We start from the raw sequence: 16,731 nt of genomic DNA, 5'->3' as shown, positions 1-16,731 counted from the left end.
TAGTTATAATAACAAATTAAAAATAATTTATTTATAATGGAAGCAAATTATCAAAATATAAAAATGTCAAAATATATTTTCTTAGTAAAACACTAACAATAAGTAGTAATAACAATAATAATAATAATAATAATAATATATACATATAAGATAGTGACATTGCGCTTCAAGATCCTATTACAGAGTTCTATCCCTTCTGGCGAAAAAAATCCGTCAAATAATATAATAATAACAAAATTGATTTTGATTAAAATTTAGAAACGAGTAGTTTTGAAGTATTTTGGAACATTAAATTATATTTTCCTTCAGGTCTATTCTATTTGAGTTATCTGTAATCGCGAGTAGTTAAATAGAATTGTAATTAATAACCAAATCTCAAGATTCGGAAAGTAAGACAGTGTCCCCTGAAAAGTCGCAATCTAAAAATTAGCATATTATTATCATTGTTATTATTATTATCTTGAAATATATGTTATCTTGAAAATTTTTTCCTGAAATATTAGACAAAATTCAATAAAATTAAAAAAGAATTAGTTTGTCTAATTTCCATAGAAAAATAAATTTTCAAGGCTATTAAAAGGCTAAACGCAGATAACGATATAAACAAAATTAGTAATCACACTTTTGTATATTTTAAATAATTCTAATAGATATAAGTTGTAGCGACAAAAATAGGTTCATTGAAAAGTACTTGTTACGAGACATTTCATACTTTACGTTAAAATATACCACAATAAAATACGAAATAACCCCTAAAAAACACAATTGTTGACCTCTTTCTAAATTATGTACTATAGTATTTTTATGTGCACGAAATGACTAGAATTTTTCTCTATGTTAAAATCATACGATTCAATTTTTAGAAAATGCTAATGATCTTAAAAACTTAAATATGAGCTTAATTAGAAAAATTAAAATATTTGTCTCTTCAAATCAGACAATTTCTTCTTCATTCATTTCCTATGGCATCAAAAGTATACATTTATGAACAAATTTTAGCCGATTGACTGAAATGTCTCTGATGGTATTGATGGTAAATAAAAACATGTAAGGAAATAATTATTTAATTCCAAGAAACAACTTTTATATTATAGTTCAAATATTTTTATGACGTTCCTACAATCTAGCGTCTAGCTGCTATGCGCCGAACTCATGATGTATATTTCATCAAACTCTAGATACGAAAAATGCATGATTTATGTAATTATATTTTAATATATAGGAATGTAATTATATTTAAGACAGAAAATAAATTAAAAAATGTGACTCTGCAAACAAAATATGTTTTTATCTGTATAGATCTGATGTATCAATCTATGTGTGTGCAAAATATATTTTGATTTTAAAAGATATTTGTTTGAAAAACAAATATTTATAATGTAGACTATGTACGAGATGGTTTACAAAATTAACAAATTAATTATTCTTGCATTTTTCTCTAAAAATTTAATTCTCTATAAAAATATTCAAATTATATTATCAATATTAAAAAAAGAACTCTATTATTTATGTGGGTTTAAACAAACGAGTTTTTAAAGATTTAATTTTATAGAATTGGAAATAAAGACGCAATTTTTTATAGAAATTATCATAAAGTCAGTATTCAAAGTAATATATCTTCGAAAAAAAAAAATACTGCAAATTTTTTAAGTATATTTTAATCTAAAATTTTCTTGGTTTTTATTATTATAGCGTTTATAATATATTATAGTATTTAAAGTATGTTAAAAAAGTTCCGAAAAGTTGTTTTACTTAAAAAAAAGGTTGTTTTGACGAGAAATAATTCTTAATTTGTCGAAACACAATGTTACGACTGTTTATCGCTTTCGCGAGACTTTTGCAATGCAACTAAATTGTGCATTAAATAATTAATCCTTGATCGTTTGTTGAACTGAATCGTGTGCAGTTTCAGCACCTTTTCGTCCAAGTAGATAGTTGTGTATTATAAAAAAATAATTCCTACAAAAATATTTTCTTTTCATGTTTATTCCTGTAGCTAATATTAGATGTTATTACATATTATCAAACAATAATGTATTCTACAGAGCAATTGTTGAGCTATTATCATGAGAAAACCGAAATTTATTTCTGGACCACGACTAATACGACATTTGGATAAAATTCGAAATCAAGCGATAACAATTTGCGAACGAAAAAGCGGAGGGAAAAAATTAATCGTGAATACTCCAAGTATTCACAGCATTCACGTATGCATGCAATATACATTCATTACGCATACAAACACACAGTACACGTTCTCTCGTTCTCTTTCTTACACATACTTCCTCTTTTAGATTACTAGCGTTAATTTAAACTAATTTGTTTATCTTGCCAGATTAAACTAATAACTTGCTAATTATCGTCCCATTACACATCGCATCTCATTAATAAATTAGACACATTTGTCGAGGCAACGTAGGCAAGGGCAGGTGGGCAGGCAGTTCACGGAAATTAATCCTTGCAACAGCCACGTGAATTTTGCTGAAACACTTTCCGCGGCGCATGCAAACGAATCGAATGCCGTTTTCGCGGTTTTATTGTTAAAAGCTAGCTTGCCTGTGCTTGTCGTTGTGTGCGATCGATCGATGTAAGTTAAAATCGAGATAGCCCAACTCTATCTTTTTAGCTCTTTTTCAGCCTCACGTAAGAAGCTTACTTGTAATAATGTAAAATAAAATATATACCCGAATTTTTTTCCCGATAAAAAATGTACGAAATTATGAATTATCGTACGATAGTCACTTTGTCGATTTTTTATAATAATTCAAATAAAACTGGATTAGATAGTCATACAATAAAGTTGGATTGTGCACATCATATAGCTCACTTCTCTTCATATTGATTTACACTTTCAAATATATCAAATTGCTTTGAAGATAAACCAATCGAAAAATGATTATCCTCTTAAAAAAATGTGTATTGATCTGTATTTGTAAAAAAGGACGCGTAGATACAATTGGATTCAAGATAATGTCGAGTTTTTACACTGATGGCTAAATAACCTAAATACATAATATATTATACATTTATATTAGATAGATAATAAAATACCTCTTAGAGTATTATTCTAAAATGGAATTATAAATATTTTAAAATAAAATCATTTGTGTATTTTTTAAATTAATTTAAAAAATATGTAAATGAAAGATAATGTATATATAGGAATTAGCTTGTCATCAGAAATTAAACTTTCAACTCAGACTGATCAAAAAGATTCATAATAAGATCAAATTATGTCTTATTATAAATTAGTCTTTTTGAGTATAAATGTCAATATTGTAATAAGAAAGCTCAGAATGCAATTAATTCTTTTTATTTCATTGTTTCCATTTCATTGCTATGCTCAAAACAAGCCGTCATTTTGAATAGTGAAAAAATCAAATTAAATCATAAGAGTTCTTTATATGCTTCGACAAAGAATGGCGAGGTAAAAATAATCAAAGAAAAAATTTCCTCTCGTGTTCAGTTGCCATATCGATCGATCGCATACACATTTCTCCCTATCGTATAAAAACAGAAACCACAATTATATCATAATATTTGTAAATACCTGACTAACACGATAACGACGACCGAGTAATTAATTAAACTATTGGGATCTCGATACAGTAATAATATTAATATTGATCATTAATAATAATTTTGTACAATATTTTCATCCTATTTGTCCTCTCTCATGCTCGGCTCGTGACATGCGCTCCTATAGGCAATAATTCATATAAAACAGTATCGGTTCAACGGGTAGCAATAGGTATAGTTGCGGAAAAACCTTCCTTTCTGAGGGTGTGCGCGCGCGCGTGTGTACTAGTTTTCCTCACTTTTCTCGCGCGTGTATAACGATATATGAATGACATGTATGAATGAATGTACATTGAATCGTGAACGCTTAAGGCGTGTCTTCGGGTACGCTTCTTGTGTTCCCTCTTACACGTACTTAGAATCGTATTTTTTTTTTCTATCGCGGTACGCAAAGTCGCCCCGCTGGAGAGAACTGTTTCGTCTTTTTTTGCCTTCATGCACAGGCACAGGCGCCGAATAAAAGATGACAAAGTAAATTACCCGACGACTCTTCCCTTCCGCGCATAAATTTCCTCGCAGCGTCTCTCTTTATCTCTCGTTCCCATTACATGTGTTTCCATTACATGACAGAATTATCTCCGACGACGACGTGCCGATGGAGAGACGAGATACGTTCTTCGAAAAGATTGAGTCGTCATCGTATCTGTCCGTTATCATTCGATCTGTTCGCGTCGCAGATTCGCATGCTTCCTCCGTGTATTCCGTGATGAGAGGTAGCGAAGGCAAACGTCGCTGATCACGCTCCCGGCGTGTTAAGAATCGCAAAGCTGTGTGATCAAAAGCTCCCGAGTGCGAGATCGTGCGAGCGCGCTTTTGAAAGTGTCGCAGGTACGACGCGAGACTGGCCGTCTCGCGAACTGCTTTGTGACGAGTGTTAGAATGTTGTCCAGCGAGCGAACAATGGGCTCATTCAAACAGGTCATCACACAGGGGATTGCAATCAAGAAACGTAACCGACACAGATGCGAAAGCAAATGCGACTTACGTCCAACGAGGAGCTTAGAACAGTCAGATAAAGGCTGCGAATAGTTGACGATAATTTGGAAGACGCGATACGATCCGAGTCTCGGACGAGCTTAAGCCAGTGGATGCAATGACATCAGCGATTAACAATCAAGGTGATTTCGAAATCGCGTTAAGCCCGCGCGTCAGAAAGCAAGATATACCGAAACGGAGGTCTGACGATGCGAGATGATTGCTCTCTGCTTGTATGAAACGATGAAGATAGTACCACTCTCGCATTCGGTCTGCCTGTTCCGCAGCTACGGATACAATCGTCGTCCACAATGCACACGTATACGTCGTCGTACAATATTATCAATATATCTATATACAATTCGACATAGCCGTTGACGATAGCGTAGTCTTTAACCTAAGCGACAAACGTAAGAGTAAAGAGATACTAGAGACCAGTCGTAAGATTTGTCATGCTAATAGTATAATAGTTACACATCCGATATAATCAGCATCATTGTTCATCGTCGTCAATATCGTTATTGTAACTATTAAGATCGATAATCCGATAATCGTTATGATGAGTAAATCCGTGATAAGTATAACCCGATGTACGGTCGCGTTACTCGTCACCCTTTTACCGGATTACATTTGCTACATAGCGGCTCTCCATGACAGTTTTAATTCGCGTTTGGAATAATTTGTGCCAATGCCCGTGTGTTCACTCGCTTCTCTTAAACATTAGTTAAATACATACTATTTTTCCGCAAGTCATTACAGCACTTTAAATCAATTAGATGTGGATAATTAATTTTAGTAACATGCTTTTTTCGTTATTAGGGTACTTAGACGTCTTATATCCGATTCACCACAGCGCGAGTTTCAGATGCTTACCCCTTTTTCTTCGCATTCTCCACTCGGTCTCTCTCTCCCCCGCAGAATTCGCAATTGTAAAGTCTACATTTTCGAATACTGCTAAAGAGAATATTATGGCAGGGTTATCTTTGTTCTTCCTCCCTCGTATCTTCCTCGTCGTCTCTGTACTATATATATATATATAGTACAGCTATAGCCATCCACGATACACGCACACACCACTATACTTTATTAAATCTAGCATGCTTAGAAAATACTTGAAAAATGAGTCTATTGGAAGGTGGCTGCCCGATGTCCATCACTATACACACTTCTCCAAATTGAATTAATCGTTCCACAGTTGTGCGATCGAGGTCACATTTCTTGCTGAGTATCCTCGTCGTAGAAAACTTCTTCGCATCTTCTATCTTCTATTTTCTCTGTTCGGTTTTTCTCCCTCTTGCTCCACCATTTTTTCTGCTGTGGCCGGACTATGAGCCAGCAGCGCTATCCACTATCAATTAACCGTTGTAAGCAAGCAACACGTCCGTATCAGCCTCCAGGCTTGATTAAGTCTAATTTTTTTTTACTGGCCAACTGCGAAGCGCTGTAATTCTTCGTGTTTTCGCATAATCTTTTGCCTTCCGTCTTTAACCACGCGTCTCCGAAATTGCGCAAATTGTCGCATTGCCATCGTCTGGCACAATTCTATTCATCACATATACGCATCGTCAGTAAGGCGAACATTAAAAAAAAAAAAAAGAACAAAGGCATAGATGCTTGCCGATGCGAAAGTACCGAAATCGGTTTCCTCGGTAAAACTTTCTAATAATCAACAAACAATAATTATCTATTCCGAGAAAGAAATACGAGTAACATAAGACAACAATAAGCAACATAAAACAACATTAATTAAAAACAACTAAATTTAGAAATGTTTTTTCTAAATCTCGTTACAGTCCTTTTCTTCTATTTTGTCTCTCAACCTTGCCTCCATCGAGTTAAACTTATCGACGATGGCAATAACGACGAAGAGGATTGCGGTCATCGTGGCTTGTCCTGATAAGGGCACCACGAGTCGTTATCAATACGGTATTTCGGCGTCGCTCTCTCAGCGCGCCTTCTCGAGGTCCTAGGCGTGTCTCGACGCGTCGTCGCATGATGCATGTCAGTCTGTTGAACATCGTGCGCTTGATTAACAGAGACGCGCGGCTAAGGGGTTGCTGTCCTTGGTGGTGTGAAAGGGGATAGCGGACGGTCGCCTGTGCGTCGTAGTGGCAACGTTGTAGCACGGTGATGTTCGCAGTCATAATCGTGGTGGCATCTTGAGGAGATTCACTCAGTGGTTACCTTCTGTCCCGGTACAGGAGATAAGTCTTCATTGTCTGCGGTAGGTTCAGCTCGTTGATCTTGTCTTCTAGTCTATGCTTGCCGATTCGCTGTCGAATCACTCTCCGACAAAGATCCATGAGAGGCAGAGGTTCAGCTGTGGAGAAGACGAGCGTATAATTAAAAGAGGATACCGTTTAATAGATGTCTTATGTGTTTTGGTCGCTTGTTGTTTTAATATCTAGTAAATGTCCATTAAATAATAATTTTAAAAATGGACCAAGAAAATTTGATTTTTTAAATTAAAATATCTTCGTGAGATAAGATGACGTTAAATATTTTTAGAATAATTGTCATAATTATATCCGCTTACGATCAAGTCCGCCGATGTATTTCATTGTGATCTCGCAATGTCCCCAAACGGCGGATACAATAGGGTGTAATTTCCTTCCTTTGAGTCCTCTAAACGCTACTCCGAGATACTGACCATCGACCACGAATGCTAACGTACCTTCATCCATATCGAGGACAACTGTGGAGAGAAATTATGTGTGATAAGTTTAAGATAAGATACGTGTAAAAAAAATCTGTCTTTGACTTGCGATGCATCTTGTATAATTCATAAATTCTCGTGGAAAATCGCGCGATTGCGATTACTCAAAAATCGCTTACCCAGAAATTTGTCAGGAACAATGAATGTCTCGTCGGACTTGAGAAGGGTTGGATACGTCATGCCAGTGTTGTTTCTCGAGTCGTGATAGAGTTTGTTTCTACCAAGGTCCCAACCCCAACTGAGCTCGTTGTTGCCGACCAAACTCTGATAGCCGACGCTATGTAGCGGCGCATCCGCGGTCGCGACTCCTACCACGGCGTGCGTACCTCGTTGCCTCGTGCTCCAATAAAGCTCCCATACGTGCATACCTTTAGTATACCCCACCTTCCCTCGTATGCAATCTGTACTTTGCGCGACGGGATGTCGATGAAACGTTAACTTATCGTCCTCCTAGGAAAAAAAATAATGATCACAGTTTAGTGAGAAACTTGGTTCATCAAAATTCTAATCTAGAGCACGTCTTGAAAATGCCAAACAGATAAGGTGAATGAATAATTCATAAATAGTATTAACATAAAAAAATCATATATATTTTTTGATAAATTTTTTAGTCCAAGTTCAAACAAGCTATACGATAAAAAGAGGAGAACATATTTTAGCACCTCTATATTTACACTTTTATGATTACTGAAGGGAGTGATATCTATGCGATATATGAATTTTGGATTAGTCCCATGGTAACAAGAACTTTGTCTGATGTAATATGCCCGCGTGAAGATAAATTGTAATTGCGAAGTCATATATATTTGTGAGAGTTCACTCGTGTATTTCTTTCAACATGTTGATTGCCTAGTGATCGTAATCCAAATTTTTTCATAAATAGCATCTAATATGTAAAATTGCAAATAACAGAAATAGCAAGATAATAATAAAAGGTAAAGAGTGCGCTATTCAACATGATATTTATGAGAATACAGTCTTATTTAATCAAATTAAAAAAAAGTAACTTAGGACTCTCGATAATGGACCAACGCGGCTGTTGTGGTGCGTAATTTTATAAATTAAAAATGATTTGTTGCAATTTTCACAGTATAATATTCCGGACGTTTCGGCTTCACATTGAGCCATCCTCAACAGTGTAAAAATTAGTAATATCTATTTCTCACGTTCTCCCTGATGTCAAAGTTGAGTGCTTCAAGACTCAAAAGGGAAGTCAAAAAGCCCTCTATTTCATTGGAATGTTGGCGTGTAGTTGGACTAAGGGATCGTTGTCAAATAGTCCTTATTACACAATATTATACACAATATTTGATTATTGTATACTTAATGATGCAATTTTTACTATATGACGTACATGGTATGACATACAAAATTTGTTGCACAGGCAACGTGTAGTACGGATCGATTTCGATATTTTTATATAATCGGTACCTTGACGAATATATTTAGACTACGGTCGTCGGCGTTCCAGCTATGATGGACCTGCGTCTCTCGCGAGGCGGGTGGCATGTCGAGGAGCACGTCGAGGCGCGGCGGCCTCGCGAAGTCCTGGGCCAATTCGCGCGGTATCACCGATCGTGTGTACGTCGTGTTGTTGTTGCCACCGCCAACACCGACCCCGCCGCCGGCACCGGCACCGCTCTCCCGGCTCATGCTCTTCACGCCGCCTGGAAAAGAGAAGTATAAATCAGTCACGATCGGATTCTACGGTGCCTAGCCCGCTTTCGTAACGAGCCTTACGCAGTTACTGTCGATTTTGATCACCTCTAGCACTGTGACGTACACACGACAATTTTATCACCGGATAATGTTATCTAAGTGTAAAAGTCCAATACATGGGAAATATTTTGACCGAAATTTACACAAGTAACGTGGCCGAGACATAGAAGCCTCTAAAGCGTGCACCGGTACGCAGTAATCGCAAATTTCGTCACAGAACGGATAACTACGACTATACTGGAATGTTCTTACGACGTTATCACACTTTGCGATAAAATGTTTTCTTTATGTATATAAAGACAGGTCGAGAAAAACAAGTAACACAAAACACTTACTTGTATAAAAGACTCTGTTTTATAAATGTCCAAAAACATTTGAAAGTCATCCAACACGCGTGATTGAAATCTTATCTCGTTTTATGAACTATGATTTCCGCGCACGCCTATGTTTGTAAATACTATCGTCAGTATGATTTGACTTTTGTTTAATTTTACTACGCTAGTATATTTAAGTTATCCATTATTATCAACTTTATCACGATATGAAAAGGTACAGTAATAAAAAAAATACACCAGTCTGATTGACTTTGAGCGCTTGCAATGTGTGACGTATCTGCTGCAGCCAGAAAAATTATTGAAAAAGATAAATGAACGGTACATGCGTGCTCGGTATTATATTTTAAAAATGGATGTTCTAAAAAAAAAAAAAAAAAAAAAAAAAAATGTGCAAGAAATTTCATTCTACTTATTCTACGCGCTTTCGACTTATCTTTATTATTCTTTTATTAACTGTAAACTTATAAACCGATGAGAATCTTGCATGTATGTACAAAATCTCTGGCATTAAAAGACATCGCTGAGAAAAGACTAAAAGCACTACTTCGAGCACTACACAATAACTATTTTAAATATTTATTTTAATATATATGTAGTCGGAAAGCATAAGCTTATTTAAGTTATCTATCACCGCGTCGCTAAAGATAAGCTCAAAGTAGAGCCGAAACGTACGACTTATAACTTGTATTGAATTGTTAATTAAATGTTACCTAACGTTACCTCACCCACAACTGCATTTGATTCTCAATTCACTTTTTCCTTGTTATTCGTTAATATATACATATATCTTTCCATTACACAATAACCTATACCATGAGAACATAAAAAATTATAAGGTTTTATCTATATAAAATACGTTCTCTTTTGGTTTTTAGTGTTTAACAACATATTTCAGAAAGAATCAATTCCATTCAGGACAGTTGGTTTTTAGTGTTTAACAACATATTTCAAAAAGAATCAATTCGATTCTGGACAGTTGTGATATATCTCTTGTCAGTAATGTACGTGTAAATAGCGGATAATAGAAGTAGCGAATTAAAATGTTATTAGGAAAAAGTTATATTTTAAGAGGAGGTGTATGCCGTACATCGCATCGATAGATTTCAGGTAAATCTTCAGGGTAAATCGGTATCTCTGCCAATGTGTGAAAAATAACAGCGGTCGTTAAAAAGATATTGGCTGGACAAGATTTATGCGTTTCAGTGCAGGCAGGCATTTCTTCGATGAATCCTCGTTCGAGATTCAGATATCGTCTTGCGAGCAGCCATGGCTGGATACCTGCTAGGAATGCGACGGATCAGAATGTTTGGCAAGAAGGGAAGGGCAGCAAGAGAATAAGAGCAAGGCAACGATCAGGAGAAATAATGGTGGGTCCAGCGGCGGAAGGTTCTCGAAGGTTCTCGAAGGTTCTCGAAGGTTCTGGAAGGTTGACCCACGATATCCTTGGACCATTGGTTTATTTGCCCCTGCAGCTGTTCCCGCGCTTGAGGGCTCCTAGGGCCCTATGAAACCGTAGGTTTCCGTGCCTGAAAAGGCGAGGGGCAACGAATAAGAAAGGTCCTTTCACGGCGGCTTCGTATGTGAGATTCGAGTCCATCCCCGCCCGACATATCCGCATCGGGATCTTTTTTTCCTCGCCGTTGCCTTTGGCGTGCCAGAGGTTATTTCAGTCGGTGTTAAGCACAATACGATCTCAGAACATAAATTTCACAGCCGCAGCTGAGTCACATATTGATCCCTGCAGTTTCAGATATGGATAAAAGGAAAAATCACGTCGTAAGTATAAACGTTTGCTATTATTTGCTATTTTTAACTGACTGTTAAAAAAAAAAAAAAAAAAAAACAGTCTTCTGAAAATGGAATTTAAAACAATTTCTGAAGAAATTGAAAAATTCGTTCGCGTTCTAGTTTGGGACAAATAAAAGTCGGAAAGAATTGAGAGTGTGTGCAGATCAAAGGAAAACGAATAATCGAAGAGGGTAATAGCAATTACTCTTGGTGGGAATTGTCTGCAAGAAGGAATTGTCCCATGACAATCTTTTAATGACAAAAACGTTATATGTGGTAAGTAAATAACTGCATGATAATTACTTCGGGGCGACACTAAACCTCGATGGCGCATAGAATGTAACTGGAGCATATAACAAATTAAAGATGGATTTAAAGTAATTCAAATAAAAATAAGATCTTCGATAAGAAAAGAAAGAACTTATAATACTTTTAGCGAATATTTTATCGGTTGCATATGTAATCCTCAGATAAAACTATATTTTCAGAGATATGACTTCATCTTTTATGTATATTTAACTAAATAGAATCAAGTTAAATATAAATCTATATTAAAAATTAAAATAAAAGTATTTTGGTAATTTTAAATATTCTGCCCGCTATAACTCCATATATACTCTCTTTTAAATTTTCTCTATTTTCTAGCTGTCGAACTATTTTTTTCCACACATAAAGATATTTATTGGATATACATATATATGTATATAATCCATGTATAATCCACGTAAATTATCTTAGAGAAATAGTTTTCTTATCGTATAAGTTATATTTTGTATATAAGCTATCTCTTCTTGTAAATAATTATGCATTAGACATTTTCGTTATCGCAAGAGAAATGTAAGTATAGGATAATTGTGGGTTCGGGTAGCATGAATATTTCGGAGGATTACGGCTAGGAGAAAGCTTTGTCCGTCTTGAGGGAGTAAAGCATTCGACTAAAGGACCTGTTCCAAGCTCTACCTGAGCAGGTAAAGTGAGGCGCGGTCAAGGACCTTGACCCTCGACGAACGCTTCGTGAGGTGAGTTAATCCGAAGAACCTTCTAGTCGCTCCAATCCGTTTACGAGTAAAATCTATACGCGGTAATTGCATGACCACCAATAATAAGCTAATATATAGATAAATATGTTATCTGTGTATATATATACATACTTAATATATAATATATGATATATGATAATTTGTACAGTGCATTGTATCGCAATGTAACTTTAATTTATTTGCAATCCTCACTTACGAAAAACTTATAATTACAGTTAATAGATACTTAACAGCTCTTTTTGGACAAAGAAATTAATTACTCATCACGCTTAATAATAATTCTGTTTGAAAATGGATAATAGCGTTTTTGTCTTAAACGTTGTTTGAAAGATTAAAATATTTGTGATTTCTCTTAATTAGTATCTTATAAAAGTAACAGAAGACACAAATATCGATTAATATTTATTTTAATTTTTATAATCGATTAAATAAAAAAAATGTATCCTAAAGAAACAATTTTGTATGTTTTACATTAATAGAAATTATAATAGAAATCGGATTTGTTCAATAAAAAAAAAAAAATAAATAAAAAATAAAAAAAGGAGGCTAAAATATTGATAACTCCTTGAATCTTCATTAACTATAATTTTAAAATTATACTAATCTGTTTTTGATGTTAAGGGATAACCATCTGGAAACATTTTCGATTGCGGATCATTATAATGATACGCAAAAACTTGGCAAGTGAGATCACTTATAGCGAAGGCTAAAAGTCGATTTCATTAATCTTCATCGAGACCTACAAAATTTTCTGCAAATAACAACCGAATAAATAAACGTGACGATTCACGAAACCGATGTGATCTCAGATCACGAAAAATTTTAATTTCATCATAAGGGTCGTGCGATTCCGTTTAATCAGGAAGGCTATTTCAATTCACGACTAGTTGCGAGCAAAGAAAATTCCTGTTCGCTGCGGAACGCGTTCACGTTCGACGTGGCTTGCGTTTCTGTTTCTGCATTAGAGTATACGCCTAACCTGAAATCTTTTGGCCCATGTTCATGCCCCGGTGGTGGGAGCGTTGGTGGTGATGCCGATGTGGGTGGTGACGGTGATCCGTGCACTGCTTGCCGGCAGACAGTTTGTTCCTGTGGTGTCTGCCGCAGGTGGAGGTGGTGGTGGTAGTCGTGGTAGTCGTGGTGGTGAGGTGATGATGATGGTGGTGGTGGTGATGGCCGGTAGTCGGTGGTGCAGTAGGCACCACACCACCGTCTATTCCTTCCCCGCCGCCGCCGCCGCCTCCTCCACCTCCTCCTCCTCCTCCTCCTCCTCCTCCTCCTCCGCCTCCTCCTCCGCCGGCGCCGCCGCCGCCCCTGCCGGGGCTACCACCGCCCCCGCCGCCGCCGCGGCCGCCTGCAGTACCTGAACCGCCTCCGGTACCGCCAGTCGCCCCGTTTCCGCGGCTACCGCCCCCGCTCACGCAACGATTCGCTTTGTACCTGCAATGCGAGAACAGAACGAGGGCACGTTAATTCGTGTGCGTTCTGAGGGGTGGGAGAGAGAGAGCGAGAGAGAGAGAGAGAGAGAGAGAGAGAGAGAGAGAGAGAGAGAGAGAGAGAGAGAGAGAGAGAGAGAGAGAGAGAAAGAGATAAAGCGGGACAGAGATTGATACGCGTGGAAGGGGGAAGGTGATTTCGGCCGGGGGGAGGGATGATTTTCACGGTCGGCGAACTCGCGAGAGCGTTACGTTAAATTCTTACGAGTACGTAACGTCAAAGGATGTAACGTTTCGTTTGACCGTGAATCGATCAAGATCAACGTTCATTTGCAAAAATTGAAAGAAAACAATATGGCATTTTGACTTTCTATTAGGGCCCATGGCACATAAAAAAATTTAAGCAGTAAGATTTAAGCGGTAAGCAAATTGACCAATAGCTATCTTAAAGTTTTCGAGAATTTGACTGTGATTGGCCAATTTGTTTAAGTTTTTCCATGTGCTATGAGCCTTAATTGTATTTTGGAAAGCTATGTAAAATTGTTTTTGCAATAATACAGGAGAAAGTTAAAACTGACATATCTGCATTCATATATAATATAATTTTATTGGTATACGGTAGAATAGAAGGATTATTGTAGATGAAGATTGCAAAAATTATTATTACGAACTGGCCACACGTAATATAGGAAGATTATTATTGGCAAGAAAAAATTCAGAGACTTTGTCATTACGTCCGCGCTTGATTTCTCTTTGTTCTACTTTGGACGAATCCCTAGAGATTTGGTGCAGAAAACTGCGCTGAATTTTCGCACGGGAAATCATGTTGGCGAGAGCGTGCGAGCGTGCCCCTGGATTCGGGTAATTCGAGGTGCGCGCTTCGTCTGCGGGTTCAGAAAAAAAAAACATGTCCGAGCGAATCTCGATTAATCACGTTTTCCTATTTGCGAAGACTTTGCGGAACGGATTGCCGCGGCACATGTATAGTATGTAAGCGTGGGACGAATCGCGGGAATCGATTAATTCTTTCTAGGATGAAGTATACACGCGAAGTAGCATTTTCATCACGAGCTTGCGATTTCCGGACGACTCCCGTATCTTTTCCGCGTCGCCGGCACGAAATCGTATCGAATTTTTCAGACGAGCGCGTGGTCACAAAGACCCGTCTGTGCCTGATGGGAGTAAAATAAAAATATATTGAAATTCTAATTATTTAAATATTTCTCAATCTGTATATAAACAGTAATAATCTAGTAATTTTTCCCATTACATCATTAGAGTACAGAAAAATTTGAGAATTTTAGGTTCTACTGCAATTATATAGAATGATTTTATAGATACAGCAAGTCATATGAATAAATCGATTTATATAAGAGAGAGAGAGAGAGAGAGAGAGAGAGAGAGAGAGAGAGAGAGAGAGAGAGAGAGAGAGAGAGAGAGAGAGAGAGAGAGAGAGAGAGAGAAATGCTGATGCACAAGTCCAAAGTCAGCTTCAAGCCGAGCCACTCTTTCAATATCTGCCTGACGTTCGTTAAAATTTGCGTCATTAAAATTATGCGTAACATTAATCACATAAAGAAAACCCGTAAGCGTATATTACTGCGAATGACCGCATTAAACTAGTGATAAATGCTGCGTCTTATCACGTTACATTGACAATGCACTGTAATCTAGATTCCGCGAAATTTATTTCTATAGGTACAACATTTTCCTCGTTTTCTTAAAACACATGTATTCAAAGATTAACTATATATACATAGCTAAGAGCTGTTATGTAAATGACTAAATTATTTACATAATTTCCAGAGCAGCATAAGCAAGATCTTTGAAACGCAACGATATTAAATCGATCGCAGTATCCGTAGTAGGTAGGTAAATCTATGCAAATCGAGATGTAAATTTACGTTTTATGATTTTTAAACGTTACTTACTTTATTTTGTTATATTATTACAGGAAAATGTTACATCACTTACGAGGTGAGTAGCTTAAAGTATAAATTCCTTGACGTTCTCCGATCATTCAAGAATGTTCAACACCCTATTACCAATTTCTCTATGAAATTGACGCGATAGGCATCTGTATAGGTAATCATTACCTCAGACTGTGACAGGGTATGATTAACGTAGAAGCAAAGGTTGACGAACGCGTTATAGAAATATCCGGATAAGAATATGACAGTGACCTTCTTGGTGGAACTACAGTAAAACGATACGCGCGCGCCAGAGCAAACAAAGATTAACCGTGTATGTACGTGACGATAATTTTTCATCTGCTTGGCGAAAAAGAGGAGAAGCGCGAAGAACAAATGAAGAATAGCGGTGTGGACTCAAACACGGTAATAGGTAACTTTTCGCGCGAGTGCCGGCGACACAATGAATATAATTTGGCCAAGAATTCTGTTCTAAATAAGAAAGAACGTAACATCTAAACCCCTCTGGAGAACCAAAAGAAAATACATATAATACGTTCCACACCTTCATTGTTCTGCTTTTAAAATTTACTTGATTATACCTTCACTCTGTTTTTATATTAGGGAATGGCACGAAGGGGAAAATCCGCGCAGCCGCGATAAATTTCTGCATGATCCGCGGTCAAAATTTCTATAATTGGCTGTACAATTTGATTGAATGTACAATTAGAAACGAGAAATAATCCGATTCGGTACTTTTCTCAAGCCTGTGACATAATATAACGTATGCTAACCGTAACCCGATCGTTCATCGTATCCGTTCGCCGTCGTGCTGGTTTCCGGTCGCGGACACCGGACATTGGCATCCTGAATCCGGGCCGATTTGGTTTCACTCGCGATAATCAGTGCTAGGAAAAAAAAGGAATCTGCTACGGAAATTCATGAAAAATATCTCTCTTATTGTAGCGATGGAAAAATTCGGATTACGTATACTAATTGCAATGAGTATGGCTGGAAGTCAGAAATTACTCCGGTATTAATTACCGCGATGCAGAAAGAAATAGCAAAAATGAGACAAGCATCCGAAATTAAGTTTGCGCGTGTTAATCATCTCTCGCCGTTCCGCGACAGTATAAAACAGCAAAAAAGTAGTTAACGATAATTATATCAACGCGACAGTCACGATATATTCTAAATGGCACGACGGAACTTTCCGTTGGCCAATCGATCGTT

At 36.9% G+C, this 16,731-nt stretch overlaps 1 protein-coding gene across 5 annotated transcripts in view; it reads right to left on the bottom strand.

Annotated features, from left to right (window-relative positions):
* Positions 1 to 1,968: 1,968 nt before the first annotated feature.
* Positions 1,969 to 16,731, bottom strand: part of LOC143900506 (protein gustavus-like) — a 137,509-nt gene continuing 122,746 nt past the window's right edge. For all 5 annotated transcript variants that reach the window (XM_077411934.1, XM_077411935.1, XM_077411936.1 and 2 more), the window contains 5 exons: positions 13,132 to 13,592; positions 8,702 to 8,937; positions 7,390 to 7,720; positions 7,091 to 7,249; positions 1,969 to 6,874 (listed from right to left, as the gene is read on the bottom strand). In XM_077411934.1, the coding sequence (XP_077268060.1) occupies positions 6,735 to 6,874; positions 7,091 to 7,249; positions 7,390 to 7,720; positions 8,702 to 8,937; positions 13,132 to 13,592 (1,327 nt within the window). In that variant the 3' untranslated portion in view covers positions 1,969 to 6,734. The remainder of the gene's footprint in view (positions 6,875 to 7,090; positions 7,250 to 7,389; positions 7,721 to 8,701; positions 8,938 to 13,131; positions 13,593 to 16,731) is intronic.

Source organism: Temnothorax americanus, unplaced genomic scaffold, assembly GCF_048541705.1.
Source record: "Temnothorax americanus isolate GAGA-0224 unplaced genomic scaffold, ASM4854170v1 Scaffold3, whole genome shotgun sequence".
In the NCBI taxonomy this organism is placed as follows: domain Eukaryota; kingdom Metazoa; phylum Arthropoda; class Insecta; order Hymenoptera; family Formicidae; genus Temnothorax; species Temnothorax americanus.
This window is presented reverse-complemented; position numbering and strand designations above follow the sequence as displayed.